The sequence below is a fragment of the Cordyceps militaris genome, assembly GCF_000225605.1.
Source record: "Cordyceps militaris CM01 unplaced genomic scaffold CCM_S00004, whole genome shotgun sequence".
NCBI classification, from domain to species: Eukaryota; Fungi; Ascomycota; class Sordariomycetes; order Hypocreales; family Cordycipitaceae; genus Cordyceps; species Cordyceps militaris.
In genome coordinates this window covers 2,685,745-2,706,915 of record NW_006271972.1, presented here as the reverse complement: position 1 = coordinate 2,706,915, position 21,171 = coordinate 2,685,745, and the positions used below count along the sequence as shown (strand labels likewise).

At 56.6% G+C, this 21,171-nt stretch overlaps 10 protein-coding genes across 10 annotated transcripts; 6 read left to right on the top strand and 4 right to left on the bottom strand.

Annotated features, from left to right (window-relative positions):
* Nucleotides 1-347: 347 nt before the first annotated feature.
* CCM_05872 (kinase activator (Atg17), putative) lies at nucleotides 348-2,205 on the top strand (the record flags this gene model as incomplete). Its single annotated transcript, XM_006671016.1, has 4 exons — nucleotides 348-821; nucleotides 916-1,803; nucleotides 1,878-1,982; nucleotides 2,077-2,205. 4 exons carry the CDS (start codon nucleotides 348-350, stop codon nucleotides 2,203-2,205), a joined length of 1,596 nt encoding a protein of 531 aa, XP_006671079.1.
* Nucleotides 2,206-3,109: 904 nt separating this feature from the next.
* On the top strand, nucleotides 3,110-5,212 carry CCM_05871 (molybdenum cofactor biosynthesis protein 1 B; the record flags this gene model as incomplete). Its single annotated transcript, XM_006671015.1, has 2 exons — nucleotides 3,110-4,421; nucleotides 4,590-5,212. The coding sequence occupies 2 exons, from the start codon at nucleotides 3,110-3,112 to the stop codon at nucleotides 5,210-5,212; spliced, it is 1,935 nt and encodes a 644-aa protein (XP_006671078.1).
* Nucleotides 5,213-5,431: 219 nt separating this feature from the next.
* CCM_05870 (Fungal transcriptional regulatory protein) lies at nucleotides 5,432-7,701 on the bottom strand (the record flags this gene model as incomplete). The annotated part of the gene is made up of 3 exons (XM_006671014.1): nucleotides 5,432-6,155; nucleotides 6,208-6,592; nucleotides 6,639-7,701. The coding sequence occupies 3 exons, from the start codon at nucleotides 7,699-7,701 to the stop codon at nucleotides 5,432-5,434; spliced, it is 2,172 nt and encodes a 723-aa protein (XP_006671077.1).
* A 294-nt stretch (nucleotides 7,702-7,995) lies between these two features.
* Nucleotides 7,996-9,747, bottom strand: CCM_05869 (pyruvate decarboxylase, putative; the record flags this gene model as incomplete). The annotated part of the gene is made up of 1 exon (XM_006671013.1): nucleotides 7,996-9,747. One exon carries the CDS (start codon nucleotides 9,745-9,747, stop codon nucleotides 7,996-7,998), a length of 1,752 nt encoding a protein of 583 aa, XP_006671076.1.
* A 1,226-nt stretch (nucleotides 9,748-10,973) lies between these two features.
* Nucleotides 10,974-12,662, top strand: CCM_05868 (aromatic aminotransferase Aro8, putative; the record flags this gene model as incomplete). The annotated part of the gene is made up of 2 exons (XM_006671012.1): nucleotides 10,974-11,007; nucleotides 11,080-12,662. The coding sequence occupies 2 exons, from the start codon at nucleotides 10,974-10,976 to the stop codon at nucleotides 12,660-12,662; spliced, it is 1,617 nt and encodes a 538-aa protein (XP_006671075.1).
* Nucleotides 12,663-12,749: 87 nt separating this feature from the next.
* CCM_05867 (oxidoreductase, short-chain dehydrogenase/reductase family) lies at nucleotides 12,750-13,650 on the bottom strand (the record flags this gene model as incomplete). Its single annotated transcript, XM_006671011.1, has 3 exons — nucleotides 12,750-12,970; nucleotides 13,019-13,371; nucleotides 13,433-13,650. 3 exons carry the CDS (start codon nucleotides 13,648-13,650, stop codon nucleotides 12,750-12,752), a joined length of 792 nt encoding a protein of 263 aa, XP_006671074.1.
* A 746-nt stretch (nucleotides 13,651-14,396) lies between these two features.
* Nucleotides 14,397-15,765, top strand: CCM_05866 (C6 transcription factor; the record flags this gene model as incomplete). Its single annotated transcript, XM_006671010.1, has 2 exons — nucleotides 14,397-14,540; nucleotides 14,572-15,765. The coding sequence occupies 2 exons, from the start codon at nucleotides 14,397-14,399 to the stop codon at nucleotides 15,763-15,765; spliced, it is 1,338 nt and encodes a 445-aa protein (XP_006671073.1).
* A 159-nt stretch (nucleotides 15,766-15,924) lies between these two features.
* Nucleotides 15,925-16,570, top strand: CCM_05865 (Acyl-CoA N-acyltransferase; the record flags this gene model as incomplete). The annotated part of the gene is made up of 2 exons (XM_006671009.1): nucleotides 15,925-16,030; nucleotides 16,086-16,570. 2 exons carry the CDS (start codon nucleotides 15,925-15,927, stop codon nucleotides 16,568-16,570), a joined length of 591 nt encoding a protein of 196 aa, XP_006671072.1.
* A 548-nt stretch (nucleotides 16,571-17,118) lies between these two features.
* CCM_05864 (uncharacterized protein) lies at nucleotides 17,119-18,508 on the top strand (the record flags this gene model as incomplete). Its single annotated transcript, XM_006671008.1, has 4 exons — nucleotides 17,119-17,334; nucleotides 17,392-17,605; nucleotides 17,686-17,777; nucleotides 17,831-18,508. 4 exons carry the CDS (start codon nucleotides 17,119-17,121, stop codon nucleotides 18,506-18,508), a joined length of 1,200 nt encoding a protein of 399 aa, XP_006671071.1.
* A 145-nt stretch (nucleotides 18,509-18,653) lies between these two features.
* On the bottom strand, nucleotides 18,654-20,445 carry CCM_05863 (2-isopropylmalate synthase; the record flags this gene model as incomplete). Its single annotated transcript, XM_006671007.1, has 3 exons — nucleotides 18,654-18,713; nucleotides 18,767-20,347; nucleotides 20,395-20,445. The coding sequence occupies 3 exons, from the start codon at nucleotides 20,443-20,445 to the stop codon at nucleotides 18,654-18,656; spliced, it is 1,692 nt and encodes a 563-aa protein (XP_006671070.1).
* Nucleotides 20,446-21,171: the final 726 nt, after the last annotated feature.

The following is a 21,171-nucleotide window of genomic DNA, read 5'->3' as shown; positions in this document are numbered from 1 at the left end:
GCCACAGCACATTGACAGTCTCCATGGTTAGTTCTCGATAGTGCCTACTCGAGAATTGTTACATGTAGCAATTCAAGAATTCTGCACAATGAGGCTCAGTCGGTGATCGACAACCTGATGGTGTATGTACCTTGTAGCGCGCGCGACCCAGCGCTAGCAGTAGCAGCACGTACCCTGGCCGATGACGCTACAAGCTGAGCTTATCGCGGCGTAGCTCCTTATCGACCCTAAATACATTCACCTTCCAACAACCAACATCAGCACATCACAGCGGCTGCTATCATGTAGTCTGGCGCGCTGCGCATCGCCGTATTCTAAATTATTTATATCCGAGTACAGGTGCCGAAATGGCTTCTCCAACAGCCTCTACCCGTCGCAGCCCCGGCTCGTCAGCTGGCTCGCTCAAACGATCCGACGAACGAGCTTCAGTAGCACACGACATCCCCCTCGAGACGCTGGTCACGCACTTGCTCGCTGCGAAGCGATCGCTTTCATCAATGAATCATGTTCTCCGCGCCAACGAACTAGCTACATCCGCCCGACATGCGCAGGAAGAAGCTGCTCTACTGAGCGCCCAGTCCGGCTTCCTTCGCGGCGCTATCCTTGACCAGGCTGCCATCTTAGTCAAGGTGCGTCGCAGCCTTCAGGCAACATACGACTGGGGAAAGCGCGATTTTAGAGTCCTCGTCAAGTCCATGGATAGTGTCGATGGCGAACTCGGCCGTACAATAGAATTTCTGCGGTCAACGGAAGTCAACAGCCTACTTCGTCCACAAGACGAGCAACGAAAGAATCTACTCGACTTTGTCGATGAAGAAAGCGTCAATATGATGAGGGATGCAATGAAAAAAAGTATAGAGGAGCTCCAAGTATGTATTGTGAATTCACTACTCGGTCCGTGCTAACCGTGCCCAGGGCATTCAGCAATCATTTGATGGCGACCTCCTCCGTTTCGACAACGATATCCGCGACCTCAAGAAAATCATTGTCGAATCGCAAACCCAAGAATCAGACGACGAGGGCCAAGAGTCGCAAGCCTTCGCGATGGACATGGTGATGGACCTAGTCGAAAATTCAAGCGTGATGGCCCAACTGTTGGCATCACTAACAAACCACTTTGACATGTGCGTAACGGCCATACGGACAACAGAGGGCGGTGCGGCGCTAGCTCGCCGCCGAGCTGCCGAGGTGAACCATCTTCAGGGCAGCGATGGTGTATCCATCTCGGGAGTTATTGCCGAGCAGGAATCCAACATGTCGGACTTGGAGCCAACGACAGATGGCGACCGAGCAGAGATGCTTCGGGTCGTGGTGCAAGATGCAGGCGAGGTCAGCGATGTTGTGCAAGAAATTCAAGAGCGTCTTGTAGTCATGGAACAAGACGGCAGGGTTCTGGAGCAGCGGAACGCCGATGCCGAAAAATCCTATATTACCATGCTTGAGGCGTTTACGATACTGGGAAGTATCGGTGACCGTCTGCACGACTATCTCGCAGCCGAACAAGATTTTAAAACCCGTTGGGAGCTAGAGAAGGAGACTGTGTTTGACAGACTGGCAGAGATGAAGGTGATGAGGGGCTTCTACGACGGCTACGCAAGTGCATACAATACGTTGATCTTGGAGGTGGAGCGCCGGAAAGCTGTTGAAGACCGGGTGCAAAACATCTGGCGCATGGCGCAAGACAGCGTGGACAAGCTACTGGCGGCCGACGGAGCATCTCGAGAAGCATTTCGGCAAGACGTGGGCGAATACCTGCCGACCGATCTGTGGCCAGGAATGCTGGCCGTGCCGCAGCGATGGCAAGTAACTCGGATCGAAGACGAGGATATTCAGCAAGCTGTTGGGGCTGAAGCCGCCGAACAAAATAACAGCTCAAGTGCTCATTGACAGCAAATTCCAGGAGTAACCGCAGCAGAGTACAGGATTTCGGGCGTATTTCTATTTCTTTCGTCGTCATCTTCGTTTCGTTCGGCCGGCGCATGGTGAGGATTTGTTTATTGGCGTCTCGGAATGATCTACCAGATAGATACAGATTGGCATATACAAGATAGCTGCAATAGCAAATCAATACACCAGATAAAACTCTTCGTTCTGCGGGCGAGTGACCTCGCTGAGCCCCACAGGCCAAAAAGACGAGCAGTGCACAACCCGACCACAACTGTCGACAAGGACAAAAAGAAGATGTTTGACAAGACTGGGATTTGAACCCAGGAGGATTGCTCCACTACGAAGAAGGTAATTGATTTCCCTGAACGTAGCGCCATGAACCATGCTCGGCCATCTTGCCGGTGGATTGGATACTGCAGCGTTGACACAATGACGTATAAAAGGGACTCTAGAGAGGGGTTTTCAAAAGAATGAACTGGCAAAAGTATAATGACAAGACTGGGATTTGAACCCAGGAGGATTGCTCCACCAGGAAGAGGTGTTAAGGTATCCTTAACCTGGCGCCATAACCATACTCGGCCATCTTGCCGCGGGGTCTTGGTTGACGATGGAGACGGGGCGGAGATATTTGTCGTTAAGGAGGGCTTGAGGGCGTACAGGGATCCGCAAGGAGGCTGCGATTGGATGAGAGGTTGGTGATTATTCTGATGGTTTTTTTTACGTGTTATTTGGACGGAAAGGTGGTTGGGTTAAGTAGTTTGGAGATGTGTGGTTGGGTTGTGGGAGCTTTTGCTGGTTTGATTTGTGTGCCGAGTTATCGGGTGAGGCTTACCCGGTAGTTGATGCCAACTTTGTCTGGGAGCCGTAGAAATGACCACAAAATCATAAGCAATCATCAAACGCTACATGCATACATATGTACATCAAGAATAGCTCATATATAAATTAACCGTTAAAATTGCGCCGGCCGGTGGACGGGCACGACCGGCTAACTACCTACCGTTGGCGCCCATCAACGGGCCAGTACAAAAGCCGCCAATGACGCTGAGTAATCCCCGCGCCCTATCAGTGGCGAACAGCTCCAGCTTGACATGTTGGGGTTCAACCTATACTTTTCATCTCAACTTTGTACACCCGAGGACTGCTGTTTACATGTTGTGTCCGAGATACTGCAACATGATTTCTCCCGCATAAGATGCTCCGTTGCAGCTCCACGGCCACGATGCAGTGCCTGCGCCAGCTGCCGCGGCAGGCACCCCGCGTCCATGCCCCTGCGTTTCCGCCTCATGCGTCCAGACTCACAAACGTCTGCTCACCAAGACGACTAGGCACTGCGGCGCCGCAGAGCAAGCCCAGCATCACCACCCCTTCCTCCTCCACTCCCGAGCCCTCGGCCCGTCGCCAGCGTCTGCGGGACGACGCCAAGCCGTTTTCCGACTTCCTCACCGATACGTTCCAGCGCCAGCACGACTACCTGCGCATCTCCATCACGGAGCGGTGCAACCTGCGGTGCGTGTACTGCATGCCCGAGGAGGGCGTGCCGCTGTCGCCGAACCGCGACCTGCTCACGACGCCCGAGATCCTCCTGCTCTCCTCCGTCTTCGTCGCGCAGGGCGTCACCAAGATCCGGCTGACGGGCGGGGAGCCGACGGTGCGGCGCGACATCCTGCCGCTGATGCGCGACCTCGGGGCGCTGCGCGCGCGCGGCCTGCGCGAGCTCTGTCTTACCACCAACGGCATCTCGCTGCACCGCAAGCTCGACGCCATGGTCGACGCGGGCCTCACCGGCGTCAACCTCAGCCTCGACACCCTCGACCCCTGGCAGTTCCAGATCATGACGCGCCGCAAGGGCTTCGACGCCGTGCTGCGCAGCATGGACCGCGTGCTGGACATGAACCGCGCCGGCGCCGGCGTCAAGCTCAAGGTCAACTGCGTCGTCATGCGCGGCGTCAACGACGCCGAGGTCCTGCCCTTTGTCGAGCTCACCCGCCACAAGGACATGGAGGTGCGCTTCATCGAGTACATGCCCTTTGACGGCAACAAGTGGAACAAGCGCAAGATGCTCGGCTACCAGGAGATGCTTGACACCATCCGCGCCGCCCACCCCTCGCTGCAGCAGCTGCCGGGCCACCGCAACGACACCAGCAAGACGTGGCACGTCCCCGGGTTCGCCGGCCGCATCGGCTTCATCACGAGCATGACGCACAACTTTTGCGGCACGTGCAACCGCCTGCGCATCACCGGCGATGGAAATCTGAAGGTGTGTCTCTTTGGCAACGCCGAAGTCTCGCTGCGGGATATCCTGCGCCGCGCCAACGGCGGCGAGCCCATTGACGACGAGGCCTACGAGGCCATGAAGCGCATCGAGATGGACCGCCGCCAGGGACTGGTGTCGGCTGATACGCCGCTGGGCATGGCGCCCAACGAGGCCGAGCTGCTGGATGTCATTCGCGTGGCGGTCAAGGGCAAAAAGGCCAAGCACGCGGGCATCGGGGAGCTGGAGCACATGAAGAACAGGCCCATGATTTTAATAGGTGGGTAAACGACTGCTTTACCCCAAACAGTTCACGACCTTTATGCACGGCATTGCGACATTCACTGGCATCTGCGTCGCGGAGCATTTCACACAGTGATAGCTCTTTACCTCTGTTCTTTCCCCTCTCTATATTGTACATTGTCCGGGGCTGAGACGCAACGTATAGATCCTGTTGCCCCAACCCTCCATGGCACCATACCTCGCAGAGTACAGCATCTCATCAGCACACCACAATCGCATCCCTCCATCAGCCACCAACGACGACTCTTTTCCTCCACGCCACGACAGCACAGCAAAGACGACAGCGCGACCAAGCCGCCCACGCTCACACACGTGTCCGAGACGGGCGCCGCGCATATGGTCTCCATCGCCCACAAGACCGTCACCGCGCGCGTCGCGACCGCCGCCTGCACCGTGCGCTTCTCCAGCGCCGTCGCGCCGGCGCTCATCCGCGCCAACCAGCTGAAAAAGGGCGACGTGCTCGGCGTCGCGCGCGTCGCCGGCATCATGGCCGCGAAGCGCACGCCCGACCTCATCCCGCTGTGCCATCCCGTTGCTGTGTCGCATGTGGGCGTGGACCTGGTGCTCAGCGATACGAGCGTCGAGGTGCGCGCCACAGTCGAGTGCGACGGCAAGACGGGTGTTGAGATGGAGGCGCTCACGGCGGCGTCGACGGCCGCGCTGACCGTGTACGACATGTGCAAGGCGGTGGACAAGCGCATGGTGGTGGACGGGCTGAGGGTGGTGCTCAAGGACGGCGGCAAGAGTGGTCGGTGGGAGATGGAATAACTCGCTGGTCCGTACATATACCAAGTTGCTGTAATTCAGTCGACGCTTGCTTGAATCGCGTCAAGATAGGTGCTGCCTAGTGGCGGAATATATTGATATATTGAAATTGCCCCTCAACGCCATGTTCCCGATATGTACAATGATGTTCAGCCATGCACAATAGCTAGTCCTATATATACGATTTAATATGTGGTCGATAAACACCCTCGATGTCCTCGACTACAAATCATTACCTCCGCCTCCGGCTAAGAACGGGTGCTCGGCGAGATTCAGCCAAAAGTCCGATTCAAAGTCCTGCAGGGTGTGGCCGTCCCAGGCGTTCCAGCCCGCTTGCCCCGCCGCCAGCTCTTGCGTCTCGAGCATGGCCGCCGAGGCGGTGCCGCTGCCCGTCATCTCTCCGCTCTGCGGCAGGGTGACGCGGCCGTGGATGAGGCGCGTGAGCAGGCAGCCAATCGTCTTGGAGGCGTCGACGAGGAGCTTGTAGTTGGGGTCGTCGGTCTCGATGAGGACGCCCGTCTCCATCTCGACGACGAGCACGCTCAGGCTCTGAAAGACCTTGGACGTGTCGACGATGGGGTGCGGCTGCGTCTTGGAGGACTGGTGCAGCAGCCAGAGGCTGATGACGCCGGCGGCCGACAGGCCAAAGTAGGCCACCTTCCACACCAGCGACGTGTTGGAGTTGACGAGGTAGTCCTTTTGCATGAGCGCCTCGACGATGAGGCCGAGAATCTCGGCGGCCGTGGACACGAGCTCGGCGTCCGACTCGGGCCGCGTCCGGGTGATGACCATGCGCAGGAGAAAGTGAATGTGCAGCTGGTTGAGGCGCGCGTTGAGGATAAAGTCGCGCACGATGGGGGCTTGGTTGCACAGCTTGAGTGAGGTTTCGAGACGAAATTGCGGAGGCAGGGCTTGCCACTGGGCATGTGCCTTTTCGTAGATTTCTCTGTGATGCGGTTAGATCTGGTACGTGGGTGGCAAGGTAGCGATGTCCATACCTAACTTTCGGATGGTTGTCGTTTACACCGTCGAGGTTAAATAGCTCCATAATCTCTTCTTTTAAGATGCCGCACAAGGCACCCCAGCGTATATCGGCGACGTAGTCAAACTGCATGTCCTGCGGCCAGGTCGTTCTCCACGGCTCGACGAGACGTCCGTCGCTACGCGGAAGAATGAGTTTGCAGTATTTGAGATGTATGCGTGGTGGCCGCCCCAGGAAGATGGAGACGTTCTTGTCTGCCGAATATGTGAGGGCAAAGGTGAGCCGCCGGAGCTCTAGCAAAAAAGCCGGCAGGCTGTTAGAGTCGTTATTTGTCTGCTGGTGCAGTCCAAGCGCGTATATCGAACTGATGACATCTCCTAATCTCTTCCAAGAATGGTAGCCTGCCCGAGTTAGTCGCCGCGATTGTGTGGCGGTAGTGGAACCTACTTTGATCGCCATCGACAAAGGAATGGAGGATCCAGTTCTCGTACTGCAGCACAAGCTGTAAATCGTTCAGGCAGTCCAGTGACAATGCAATGTCCAGACTGAGATCTGATAAGTTCATGCCCAGCCGCTGCAAGTCCCGATATTCCCGCGCCGACTCGAACTTGGACATTTCAATCGCGGCCCGCGACGCCGCCGTGAAGAAGAAGCCCAGCGTCTCCCACCGACACCTCTGGTGGCCAAACTGCTCCTGAAAGTCATGCAGCGTCGTGCTAGACGCCGTGTCGATCGGGCGGCTCGTATTGTGAAACAGGCTCCGCGAGAGCTCCGTACTGGCGACGGGTTTGAGGCCCTGGTTGGGGAACAGCTGGCGCATTGTGGCGATGCAGTGGTCCAGGAAGGGCCCCGCCAGCGGCAGGCTGGAGCCGCGGGCTGTCCAGGCCAGGATCAATTTGCAGCACGACTCGATAGAGACGGTGGCCTCGATCTGCTTGATCAGGCCCGCACCGCGCGTGACATTAGCCTCGCGAATGGGGTTGTCTGAGCTGACGCCGGCGCCCTCACCCCCCAGGACGGCGGGGTCGCGCATATCCTGCAGGTTGCCGAACAATATGGTGGAGCTAAACGACCCGAGATAGCCGGGGTTGGGATACCGATGCGACTTGGGCGCGACGGCATCGCCGCCCAGGATGGGCGTCGGGCCATTGGCGGCGAAGCTCTGCTGTCTGCTCGGCGTGTGGCTGCCTGTCACGTCAGCCTCGTGTTCCCCGTGCATTATGCCGCGAACCCCCCCTTGCGTGGACCCAAGACTCCGAGACGCAGGAGACACAATGTCGCAGAGGGGGCCTGTCATAGAACCATACCTGAGAAGCCCGGGTGTCGCCGGAGTAGTGGTGCTCTGCTCCGCGCCGCGCTTCGTCTTCTTGAACGGCGAGGCGCGGTAGACGCACTCGACCTCCCGCGACTGGTTCTGACACCTGATACACACCGGCCGGGAATGGTCGCACGCCACTTTGGCGGCCCTGCACGGATCGCAGGCTGCTAATTTTTTACGAGCGACCGGCATAGCGATGCTTTTATGGCTGATTGACCCAGGCGGCGATTTTGATGTTAGTGAAGAAAGTGCACTGCGTCGGAGTAGTCGGTGGAGCGCCGGCATCGCATCAGTTGGTTCGGTGGATGACTCAGCCGACTGGACTTGTCCGGTTTGTACAACCAAAAATTCACGAATTAATCGTTTTTATTATCTACCTCTTTCTTTATTCTATATAGATCTCATTGTACATGAATTTGTGTGAAACATAGAGTCGTGACGCGGCGTTGGCTGCACCCAAGTCGGGAAACGTCCACAGATTTCTGTCTACACAAGCTCTTCCTTTTCAACTAGGATGCCATTGCCAGCCTTTTGAACTTCCATGTAGTCAAAAAGAGGACCCTGCGGTGCGTCATCACGGCCGAGGAAAATCTCAACCATGCGCAGACCCTGGCCATCCGTGAGCTTCTCGTCGCTGAATACCTTTTCAAGTTCTCCGTATGTTCGCGCGGTGGCCGTGTAAGCGTCGCTGGCGCCGAAAAATGCTGGTGCCTTGAGGTAGTTCCAGGCGGGCACGCTATTGTATGTCTCATCCTTGCCATGAATGCAACGCTCCACGGTATAGCCGTCGTTGTTGACGAGCACAACAATCACATTGAGGTTATGTCTAATGATTGTGGCAAGCTCTTGTGTTGTCATTTGGAAACTGCCGTCTCCAATGAACAAAAAGGTTCGCGACTCTTTGACATCCTGATGAAACTTGGATGCCTTGATGAGTTCCTCGGTAGCCATGGCAGCGCCTTGTGCGGCTGGAAGCATGTAACCGATGGAAAGCCATGTTACGTGAGTAAAGTAGCGGGCGTGCTTTGGTAGCGCCACAAGGCGCGAGCCATAGCTAGATGTACCGGTTTCGCCCATGAGAATATCACCTGGACGAAGAAAATTGCCAACAACGTTCCAGAGACGGTCATGAGCTAGCGGCGCATCCGCGGAGACCTCAGAAAAGGCCAGAAGGGAGTCTCTGGGAAGATCGGGGTATGTGGTGTAGACGCTTTTGGTTTTGGCTATTTCCACGCGCTGGAGAATCTTGGGGACAAGGTATTTGGCGGGCGTATCGCGAATCAGCTCGCCTTGAAAGACAGTCTCGTTGTGGCTAAAGGAAATGGTAGTGGCGGTGTTGGGTAGGGCAGCATTACCGTACGTGTTCGTCGTGCTGAAATGGGGGCCGAAGCAAAGAATCAAGTCAGCCTCTTTGAGAAATGTCTCAGCAGCCGCCTCACCAAACTTTGCCTTGTAGATGCCATGGAAATTCGGCTCCGTCTCGTCCAACAGTCCCTTGGCAAATCCAGTAACATACGTCGGCCAGCCGGTCGCCTTGGAGAATTCCTGCACATCTTGGACAATGCCGATTCCTCTGCTCTCGCCGTCCAGCAGAATGACTGGCTGCTTGGCCGAGTGAATCTTGTCCAGTACCCTGTTGATGAGGCGGTCCTGGTTCCTGGTAGGTTCGAGCTGAATCAGCTGCAGAGGCTGAGACAATCGCTCTTCCGAGACCTGCGCCGATACCATATCGACAGGCACCTCGATATAGACGGGACGGCTGTGGTGAAGACACTGTCTCAGGACCTCATCGATCTGCTCAGCGCTGGTTCGAGGGTCCCAGAGACGAGCCTGAGCAACTGTAAAAAGGGCGTGTGCCTGTGCAAACCGGGTGAAATCGCCATCCTTCATGCTGTGGTGGAGGAGGACGCGGTCATCTTGCATGGGCCGGCTGGGAACGCCAACAATGTGAACCACAGGCGCTCTCTCTGAAAAGGCCCCCGCAATGGCATTGATGGCTGACAGTTCGCCGACACCAAATGTCGTGACAATGGCGCCGATGCCCTTGATTCTAGAATAGCCGTCTGCCGCGTATCCCGCATTGAGCTCATTGGCACTTCCTACCCATCGCAGGCCGGCGGGCTCGACGTAGTCGAGCAGAGTGAGGTTGAAGTCGCCGGGGACACCATGGATGGAGTCGACGCCCAGCTGCTGGAGACGCTTGAACAGGTATGTGGCGAGCTTCATGGTTCCTGTCATTTTTGCTGTGGAGGACTAAATAAAATATGGTCTTTTGGACTGGACGGATTTTCTTCGAGGAATGTATCGATTATATACTCAGTACTGGCTACTCCGAGCATGACCGGCCTCGGCGTAAAGCCAATAACATGGTGGGGGGCATTCAAGGCCATTGGCGGGGTGCGCTTGGCGTGGATACACCTCACCTGAGGGGCCACGCTCAATTGACCCCGCTAATTAATGTAATGTTTGTAACCGGGGAATTGCTTGCCAATCAATTGCGCGGGCGCGCCGCGCTGGGAATTGCTTCGCAATCATTTATACAAGTTGGGGATTGCTCAATAGTCGAATTGCGCGGGCGCGCCGCGCTGGGAATTGCTTGATATCAATTTGCGCGGGCCGGCCTCGTTGGGGATTGCTTCGCAATCAATTGCGCAGCCGCGCCGCGTTGTAAAACTAATCGGTAAATAGTTTTATTAAATGAATGTATGACTTTAACAGAGTATTATTAAATATATTGCTATATTAAGATTTATACTGTATATTAAAGATTGGTAGGGCGACCTCAATGAGTTACTGAGGTAGTACCCCAGCCCAGGTCCCTCTGGTCCATTGACAACAGCGTTAAACCCGTCAGGAGATAAGGATCATGGTGGATACTAGCGCCACGCTAAATAAATTTCTGGCCAATTACAGGACAGGAGGGTCACCAGTCCCCTGAATTAATTTGTGACAACGACCCCTACTCTATCGCCTGTAACTGCGCCGCTGCCTACCTAGGTACCTACTAACAAGCCGCCTCGAGGCTGTTGAAGATGCTGTTGATGGTTGATGGTGCTGTTAAATGGCGTTGATGGTACTCCTGCCTTCTGATTGACTTGAAATTTCTTTAGCGTGGCGCTAGCGTTAGGGCTGTTGTGATCTTGTTGTCAAATTACCAGGCTGTTTCCTGTTTTCTAACAGGGCACTAGACACGTTTTCCGCTCAACCCGTAATTTTCCCCTGTCACAACGCTATCAGGCTGCCATTATGTGTTAAAAAAACATTTATATTTTTATAAGCCGTGTTAGACGTTGGCAGCGTTGTGACAGGGGATAATTATCTATTAAAACAGCGACCTGTCTAGTACCCTGTCTAAAAACAGGCCTTACTCGCGTATGTAATTTAGGTGAGATCTTACCTGGCGCTTGCGCACTTGCACGCGGTGGAGGGCTGCGCCGCCGCTCGCCGAACCAACTACGCCGACTATGGCCGCCGAAGCGACTACGCCGACTACGCCGTGTACGTCCACTACGCCGATCCTAGCCCAGCTTATAAGTATCACCGCGAAGTGTCTAGCACTTGATGTTGAAGTAAAAATCTCAAGCAGACCTACACCTTGGGAAACCACATCACATCTGAAATTCAACGTAATGGCGTCACTCGCGGAACAAATTGCCCAGTTTGAGACGCTGCGTGCTCAAGCCGAGCCTCTGCCCACAGACAGCGCTGCTTACACCACATCGGCGTTTTTCAAATCGAAGAATGCAGGACAGGGCAAGTCCAAGGCAAAGGCATGGGATCACCGCCTCAGCGTCGACAGCCGCGCTCAAGGATCGTCTCCCCTCAAGACAGCCAACCGCGGCAAGAATATGGACATGATCACGCTAGGCACTGCCCGTCCGTCGTCACAGTTTTACCCCTACGAATCTTTGACGGTCAATGTGGTCGACGATGCTTCCGCCAAGGAAAACAAGCCCACAACCGCCATTACCTGCTCCAAGGGCGAGAGTGCCTACAACCTGGCGGCTGCGCTCAACTATGGCTTCCCTGCCGGATCGCCACAGTCGGTGCGCTTCGTCACGGAGCACGTCGAGATGATGCACAACCCACCGTGCGAGGACTGGAAGACGAGTCTGACCTGCGGCACTACATCTGGTCTCGAAATGGTCTTCCGCATTTTCTGTAACCCCGGCGACAATATTCTGGTTGAGAAGTACTCGTACACCGGCACAATCGTCGGAGCCCGTGCGCAAAGAATCAACACGGTGCCCATAGCCATGGACGAATTCGGCCTGTCTGCCAAGGAATTGGATAGCACGCTGGAGAATTGGGATGCCACCAAGTCTCACAAGCCATACGTCTTGTACACAATTCCTACCGGTCAGAACCCAACCGGTGTTACACAGAGTGTCGAGCGCCGCAAGGAGATTTACGCAATTGCGGAGAAGCACGATCTCATCATTGTGGAAGACGACCCCTACTTTTTTCTGCAAATGGGCGAATACTCCAAGCTAGAGGTCGGTAGCAAAGAAGCACTCCAAGAATATGTGGACAAACTGCCCCCATCATATCTTTCCCTGGACGTGTCGGGCCGTGTGGTGCGCCTAGACTCCACCTCCAAGATACTGTCACCAGGTCTTCGCCTTGGCTGGCTGACAGCCTGCACTCAAATCGTCGACCTGTTTGAGGCGTACTCCGAAGTCAGTGTCATGTCTCCAAGCGGACCCTCGCAAGTAATGATGTACAAACTGCTCGACCAGACGTGGGGCCATACTGGCTTCGTCCGATGGCTGGCGCACCTGTCCAACGTCTACACCAATCGCCTCAACATCATGCTAGAAGCATGCGAGAAGCATTTGCCCAAAGACATTTGCTCGTGGAGGGTGCCTGATTCGGGCATGTTTGTTTGGATCAACGTGGACGTGACCAAGCACCCAAAGGCCCCGGAAGGCGAGCCGACCAAGGAATTCCAGATGGAGATTGAAGGTGCTCTATATGAGAAGTCTAGAGACCACGGTGTTTTGATCAGCAGAGGAAGCTGGTTCCTGGCTGATCCCAGGCAGGTCAGCGAGGCTGCTCTGCGCGTCACCTTTGCAGCTGCAACGGAGCCGGAGCTGGCGCCTGGCATTGAGCGCCTAGGTCAGGCTGTGCGAGAGGAATTTGGACTTGCGTAGATGCCAGCTGAATCACTACACGCATGACGTATTTATACAGGTAGAATGAAATCGGTATTCAAGTCAGATTCTATATATTTCTATCGATTAAAGCTGCATGTGTGCCATGACGACCTCCGAGAGCTGGTCAAACATTCTTTGTCTTGTCCCGACAAAGCTCTCGTAGTCTTGCTCAGAGATACCTAGCGGGACGCCAACAGAGGTATGCTCCTCGGATCTCTCCAGCTGTGGGTAGACTTGGTCAATAAAGTCGGCCAGCGGCATGCCAAAGGAGCGACCGCGTTCGCCCATGTAGTCGTGGAGCTCGGCTGCCACTTGTCAGTAAAGTCTTATACACCAAAGAGGACGCATCTTACTCTGAACAGCTGGGGCATTAATTTCGATAAACTTGCAGCTCTTTCCCTGGTTCTGACGGCGCAGGCAGTCCATGAAGGCATGGAGCGCAGCCTTGGAGCAGGAATAGGCGGGCATAGCCACCGACGGCACAGTGGATAGATGGGTGCCCGTGACAATGAGTGCAGTCGACGTCGGCTTCTCGAGCAGCGCGGCGCTAAACTTCAAGGCTAGGTTAACGACAGAGGTGAAGTTGGTGTTGACCTCGTGGTGGAACGCGTCGATGTCGACGTCGGCGGGGCTTGCGAGGCGAATCATGCGCTGCATGCCCGAGTTGAGCAAAACACAGTCGAGATCTGGGTATTCTCTGACAACTCTGGCGATTTTTTTATTTTTATTAGTCAGGAGAAGGGAACGATTGGCTGGGGTTAAGGTACCGCTGGACAAAGGCGTCGAGGCCGTTTCTGTCGGTCACGTCATATTGGATGCCGGCGGCCTTTTCGGCGCCGTGCTTCTGTACGAAGGCGTCGAGGCGATCCTGGCGACGGCCAACGGCGATGACTCTGGAGCCCTCTTGGATGAGCCTGTCGGCGAGGCCGGCGCCGATGCCAGAGGTGGCGCCAACGAGGAGGACAGTCTTGAAAGGGAAGCCCATGGCGAACTATATGGAGCACTGAGTATGGTTATATAAGTGAACCTGTAGGTAAGATTAAATGCGAGGAATTAGGATGATGTGATACCGAATGTCGAATAGTGAGTGATTCGATCGTGGGCGCAGAGGAGCTTTTATAATTTGGTTACGCATTCTTCTTACATCCACCCGCGGGAAAGTTGGACCTCAAAGTCCGCATCGTACCCGGCTACCGATATGGAATTAGACTTTAAAGCCGGCAGCGAAATACAGAGGCTAGGCATGCTCGCTTTTGCTTTCACGACGAGAAGCCGGCGAAGCACCATCGAACGGCCGCAGTGGAGCTCCGGATCGCTAACCCATTTGGGCCGCAGCGGGCCCTGTAAATTGCGGAGGCCCCTGTAAGCTCATGGATGTGTCCCGCCTCCGGAACGCTAGCTTGAATAGGCTTAGTGTCAAGTACTAAATCTCCGCTGCCTCGGACATCGACATTCTTGACGCAGGTTAACTCCGTATCAAATCTCACGTCTTCGCTGAACAGCTCAACCATCGCCATGCATCACAGTACCAGTCTCTGTCAACTCTCCTCACGACGCGGAATTAGTGGATAATGGTCAACAGGGGACGCCCCTCCCGGGACTGCCTACCCTGTAGGAAGCGCAAACTACGCGTACGTGTAACAACGCCGCCTCCAGCTGAGCAGGCTAATTAACAGTTCTTGTTAGTGCGATCTCCGCCCCGATGGCTGCGGACAGTGTTCTCGGGCCGGTATGGCGTGTCTCGGCTACCGCACGCAAGAGGAGCTGCGCTTCCGCGACCAGACGCAGTCCGTCAAGCGCAAGGTGCAGTACCACGCACAAACGGAAGCATACCGCAAGCGCAAGGCGCAAAACGATGCTCGCCTTTTCCAAACGGTCCATATCGGATGGGATCTTTGCTAAACAGGACTTCTTTACCAATTTCGTATTTGGCCTGGCCAGGAGCTACGACGCCCTCGGCATCCTGTACCAAAGGACCCATCCACCAGACCATCTGGTCGCCAGCGTCGACGCCGCAAGCCTAGCCTTTTTTGCCCTCCGCCAGTTTGCGCCGTCAAGCGACTTGACGAAACTAGCGACGGAGCGCTACGTTGCGGCTCTTCACCTTGTCAATGCCGCGCTCGCTGACCCGGTCGCGTCGCTGGCGGACGACACGTTGCAGTCGATCCTGCTGCTCGATCTCTACGAGAAGCTCTTCAGTCGCAGGCAAACCTCGACGAGGTCTTGCATGAAGCACATGAATGGCGCCATTTCACTTATACGGGCGCGCGGAGAGGGTAATTTGCAGACGTACGTCGGCCGTCGCCTGACGCAGCGGCTGTACACGACCCTCGTCATCAGCTGTGCCATCTCTGGGATGCGGATACCTGACGACATGGAGCGGCTGCGGGTTGATCTGAGCCGTTATGTTAAAGTCGACGAAGACCCCAAGTGGGCTCTCACGACCTTGAACGAAAAAATCATCAACTTTACCTCGGATGTGAAAACAGGCAAAATATCGTGCCGGGAGCGAATCATGGCGCACGCATTGGAGTTTTACCGATTGACCACCACCCTGGAGGACACTTTACCGCCGTATTGGACTCCCAAGCGCGTCTTTGTCGGCGACGATGGCTTGGGCCGGGAACTGACACTGACGGGTTCGTACGACGTCTACGAAAGCTTGTACTTTACCCAAGTCCGCAACGTCATCCGCACGGCCCAAATCAACCTGCTCTTGACAATTGAGCAGCTTGCCGCATCCAAAGATCCGGATCTCGCCGCTTCCACGCGAAAATTAATTGAACGGAAAGCCCGCGCCATCTGTGACAGCCTCGCCCAGTACTTGGTGTCGCGCGACGAAAACGGTGCTCTCACGTGGGACTTGGCCGCGCCGATGCAGCAGCTCGGCACCTACACCATCTTCTTCCCGCTTTATCTGGCCGTGCAAGCATCGCGCGACGGGCGACTCGGCGGATGGGCGCAGAACGTGCTTGGCCTGGTGGCGGATGTCGGCGGGCTGGCCATGGCGCAGAGGACAGCGGATGCGTTGCAGGCAAATGCAAACATGTCTAGCTGGGATGTGTATACCATGCTGGGCAGTTATGCCATTGCAGCGTGAGAGGGTGTGCCGCATGACCGATTTCAGGGCGCTAAGCCCCCGGCTGACTCACAACCTCGTGTTGGACATGGTTGGACGCCTTGTCATACGCTTAGCATTCACACTTGATCCTTACACTCTGTTTGATAGGAAAAGTGTTTAACTAAAACGACCTGAGTGATGGACTACACAGTGGAGCAGATCAAGCCTGACGAGGCCGGTGTGGAATTCTTCTTGGAAAAGTACAAGCCGTTCCGATTGGAGGCTTTACGGACAGATCCGCAGTGTGAGTGCAGCACCCAATTCTGAATGATACAAATGGAACTAATCATTATGCACAGTCTTTGGATCTACGTACGAGAAGGAAGCCGCCAAAGACGACGACTTTTGGCGATTGCGCGTGTCCCGCCCCGGGGCGACGACCTTTGTCGCCGTCCGCACCCCGGACCGTCGCATCGTCTCCTCCCTGACCCTGGTGCGCGGGATGCAGCCCTCGCCCATCCTCTCCATGGCGGCCGGGCTGATCCCCGCGGAGCGCGACAAGGACTCGGCGGCGCTGCTGCACTGGGCCGTCAACGGCGTGTACACGGCGCGGGACGCGCGGCGGCAGGGCCTCGCCAAGGGCGTGTTTGAAGCGGCGCTGGCGTTTGCGTTTGCAGAAGCCGCGGCCGAGGGCAAGTCGTGCCTCGTGTCGATTCTCGTGCGCGAAGAAAACGAGCTCGCCATGGGCATGTACGCGCGCATGGGCTTTGGCGACTTGGGCTACGTCGAGGCGGACGGCAATGCGGTCATGTACATGTTTAAAGCGCGGCCAGAGGCGATGTGAGAAGAGCCGGGTTTGATGAGCGAGATGCTGGACTCGGGCAAGTTTATAACATCATCCCATGGTAATTGTTGCGGGGCAAGCGGTCAAGTGACACCGCTCGCTCCCCTGTGTTCCATAGCTAGCGATGAATTCGTAGGAAATACATGGTGGACAGACATGTATCCCTTTAAGCATATATCTAAACCAAGCAATAGCCATTTCCATTTCCATTTCCATTTCAAGGCAGCCTAGCCATTCAGTGGCGAAGAAGTTTGGACGGGCATCGCCATCGGGTGGATCGGTGACGACTAGCGCAGCTTACCCCAAATGACAACGGATGAACCCCGAGATCAAATCTTCTCATTTTTCCCTCCTCCACGTCTACTAAATTTTTTTATCCCGTCTCTAGATATCAACGCAGAATCGGGCTCCTGGATTCTGCTGCCTCCGGATTGACCGAGCCACGGGCGTTGACATTGGGGCGTCTGAACCTCCCCCGAAAACTTTTACTTTCCGGTGAGGTGAGAGAAGGGGGGTGGTGAGATCCAGCCACGGCAGACTCGACCGCCATGGCGTACGGATCGGTCAAGAAGACGGCGCCAGACACGGCCGCGCAACAAGATGCCAGGTCCACGGCGCCGCATGACGGCAACGGCAGCGCCTCACCTATCGCCGACGACGCAGCCGCCGACCAGCCGACCACCTTCTGGCGCCGCACCACCGCCTTCTACCACGACAACATTGGTCTCTTTTTCGTCTTTGTGGCCCAAATCTTTGCCTCCATCGTAATGCACCCCCTTTCTCTTCCCACCTTGGCATCGCTTTGCCGCTAACCTGCGCAGATGGCCATGACCACGCGGCTGCTAGAGACAGGCTTCGACACCAAGTTTCACGCCCTGCAGGTCATCTTTGTCCGCATGATCGTCACGGCCGGCATCGGCTCCGCGTACATGTGGTACAAGCAGGTGCCCGACTTTCCGCTCGGCCCGCCGGGCCTGCGCCGTCTGCTGGTGCTGCGCGGCGCGGCGGGCACCGTCGGCCTGTTTGGGCTGTACTGTAAGCGGAGATGATCTGACGGCCGAATTGCCATGGCCGTGGGTTTCATGGATTGTGCTGGCTAACCGCTCGGCAAATAGACTCGCTTTCGTTTCTGGACATTTCTGACTCGACCGTCATCACGTTCCTCGTTCCCACGTTGACGAGCTTTGTCTGCTGGGTCGCCCTGAAGGTATACGCGCAACCCCCCCCTCCCAGCCTACAACTCTGCTGAACCGGATGTAGGAACCATTCACCGCCGTCGAGGGCATCGCCGGCATCATCGCCCTCACCGGCGTGCTCTTCATCGCCCGCCCCAGCTTCCTCGTTTCCCACCTTCCGTTTGGCCACCCGCACGCCAACCACAGCGTGCACGCGCTCGACGGCGGCGGCATCTTCAAGCCGGTGCCCGCCACGCCGGCCGAGCGCTCCTTCGCCGTCGTGCTCGCCGTGGCCGGCACTTTTGCCGCGTCCACAGCGTACGCCACGATCCGCGTCATCGGCACGCGCGTGCACTCCCTCGTCAGCGTAAACTACTTTGCCGTCACCGCGACCGTGCTCTCCGCCGCGGTGCTGCTCGTCCACCCGGACATTGGCTTCCAGACGCCGCGCAGCCTCCCGCAGTGGCTGCTGCTGCTGTCCATTGGCCTGTCTGGGTTTCTGCTGCAGGTGCTCCTGACAGAGGGCCTGCAGCGCGAACGCGCCGGCCGCGCCACGAATATGATTTACACGCAGCTTGTCACAGCGCTCGTCATTGAGCGTGTCGTCTGGGGCACCACGCCCCCGCTGGAGAGCTTCATCGGCAGCGCGCTGATTGTCGGCGCGGCTGTCTGGGTTGGTCTGCAGAAGAAGATGCCCCAGCCGGAGAGGAAGAAGCCGGCGCCAGATGAGGAGACGAGCCTCTTGCGCGCCGAGGAGGATTAAGCAGTGGAAAGTACAATCATGGTGGCTTTGCTGATTTCGCAAGGAATCGTGACTACAGTGCCTGTTTATTACATGGGATGCATAACGAAGCAGAGGTACTATATCATATTGCTAGAAATGCATAATCAAAAACTTTTTAGTCCGCTCAAGAAATAGGCGCCACTCTGGGCTTCAAGATGGGGCTGGTCGGCCGGCTCGTCATGAACTAGTCGCGGTTAGTCAGTTGATTCCGAGATCCTGGTATTGTTGGGTACGTACGTTACTGGCAGCACTCAACAAAGCGAGGAGAGAGCTCTGCACCACGTCTTCGTGGATGCCCACACCCCACACCGTCTGCTTCATGCCCGTAGGCTTGCACTCAATATAGGACGCGGCCTTGACGCTTCGGCCCTCACCAATGGCGTGCTCCTTGTAGTCATTGACGTCAAAGTCGATGCCGACGTCCTTGAGGGCGGCCGCCATGCTGGAAATGGGACCGTTGCCGCGGCCACGCAGCCTGTACTCCTTGCCGTCGAGGACGATGACGCCCTCAAAGATGCGCAGGGCGCTCTTGGTGTCGAGCGTCTTGCCGTCGGCCGCGGCGGCGGACCCCTCGCGATCGGGAGTGATGCTGTAGTCGACGAGGGTAAGGCGCGGGTTGTTGTTGAGAAAGTACGTCGACTCAAAGAGGTCCGTAATTTCGTTGGCGAGCAGCTCACGACCGAGTTCCTCGGCGCGGCGCTGGACGACATTGGAAAAGGCCACCTGGAAGCTGCGGGGCAGGTCAAGCTGCAGCTTGGTCTGCAGAATGAAAGCGCTGCCGCCCTTGCCGGACTGCGAGTTGATACGGATAATGGCCTCGTAGTTGCGGCCGATATCCTGCGGGTCGAGAGGCAGGTAGGGCATGGCATCCCAGGGGTCCTCGACGGATAGGCCGCGGGCCTGGCGGCTCTGGAAGCCCTTTTTGATGGCGTCCTGGTGGCTGCCGGAAAAGGCGGCGCAGACAAGGCTACCGCCGTACGGAGCGCGCTGGTGGACGGGGATCTTGGTGCACGACTCGACCATGTCAATAACAGGGTTGAGGTTGGAAAAGTCCACGTGGGGGCTGACGCCCTGCGTGTACAGATTCAGGGCCAGGGTGACGAGGTCGACGTTGCCGGTGCGCTCGCCGTTGCCGAATAGGCAACCCTCGACGCGGTCCGCGCCGGCCATCTGCCCAAGCTCGGCCGCGGCGACACTACAGCCGCGGTCGTTGTGCGGGTGCAGCGAGACGCAGACGGAGTCGCGGTCACCAATGTGCGTGCAAAAGTACTCAATGAGGTCGGCGTAAATGTTGGGCGTGGCGAGCTCGACAGTGGCGGGCAGGTTAAAGATGATCTTGTCGTTGGCATTGTCCGGGCCCCAGGCGGCCTTGACGGCCTGGCACACGCGCACGGCGTAGGCCGGGTCCGTATCGGAGAAACACTCGGGCGAAAACTCAAACTGCCAGTTGGTGCCGGCGGTGGCCGGGTCGTCCTTTGTGAGGGTGCGGACGAGGGTCGCGCACTCGACGGCCAGCGCGAGCGTCTGCTCCTCGGTGTAGCCAAAGACGACCTGCCGGAAGCAGGCGCTGGTGGCGAGATAGATGTGGATGATGGCGTTTTTGGCGCCGCGGACCGACTCAACGGTGCGCCGGATGAGGTCCGGCCGGCACGGGGAGAGGACCTGCAGGAAGACGTCGTCGGGGACGGCGCCGGGCGTCTCAATCAGGCGGCGGGTAAAGTCAAAGTCGATTTGCGAGGCCGAGGGAAAGGACACCTCAATCTCCTTGTAGCCGAGGTCGCAGAGCATCTTGAAGTATGCCCATTTTTCGTCGCCGTTCTGCGGGGGGTTAGGAGTGTAACGGGCGAAGCTGGACGGGGACTTACCATGGGATCGGGCAGACTTTGGTTGCCATCCCGGAGGCAGGACCTGGCCATGTCAGCAGCTTTCTCGATTGGATTCGGCAATAGAATCAACACTGAAATACGTACGACAGCCATCGAGGGGCCTTTTCAATCGTCTTGTCCGGCCATTGGCGGTTGGTCAATCGAATGGGCTGCCCAGGTCAGCGGGGAGGAAAGCAAGGGGCCTCGGAGCACCGCCTACCTTGAACGGCTTGTATTTTTTCGAGGGATCCTTGAGCCTATAATAGAGCGACCAGGTTAGCCCGTGTTCCGGGCCTCAATTGCACAGCAACAGTGTCGCCGGAGGTCAAGCAGCGTACATTGGCATCGTGGAGCAGACCGGCCAAGTTGGCGGGGCAGAGATCGATCGAGGAGGAGGGGCAGGCTTGAGCACGATTTGTTCTCTCACAAGTGCGCGTGTATTCAATCTCGGAATTGCCAAGTAAATAGAAAAGAAATAGTCATGGATATATGAAGCATGTAAACAAGAACCGTCAGGGATCGATGCAGACGTAGGAGCAAAGAAAAAAAAGGTTGGGAGTCACCTGAGGTGGGGTTAATCCCAGGTGAAGCTTTTGGAGGGGCTGTTTGTGCGTGCGCTGATTGGCGGGCTACCCGTCACGATGCTCCGAACACGGCCTAAATCAAAAAGACCAGCGGCAAACCAAGGCGCGCATTCGCCTTGTCAACAGCGCCCTGCAAGAATGACTCGATAGACAGGGCCTAAATAGGCTGTCTCAGGTAGAAAGATGCAGGTTG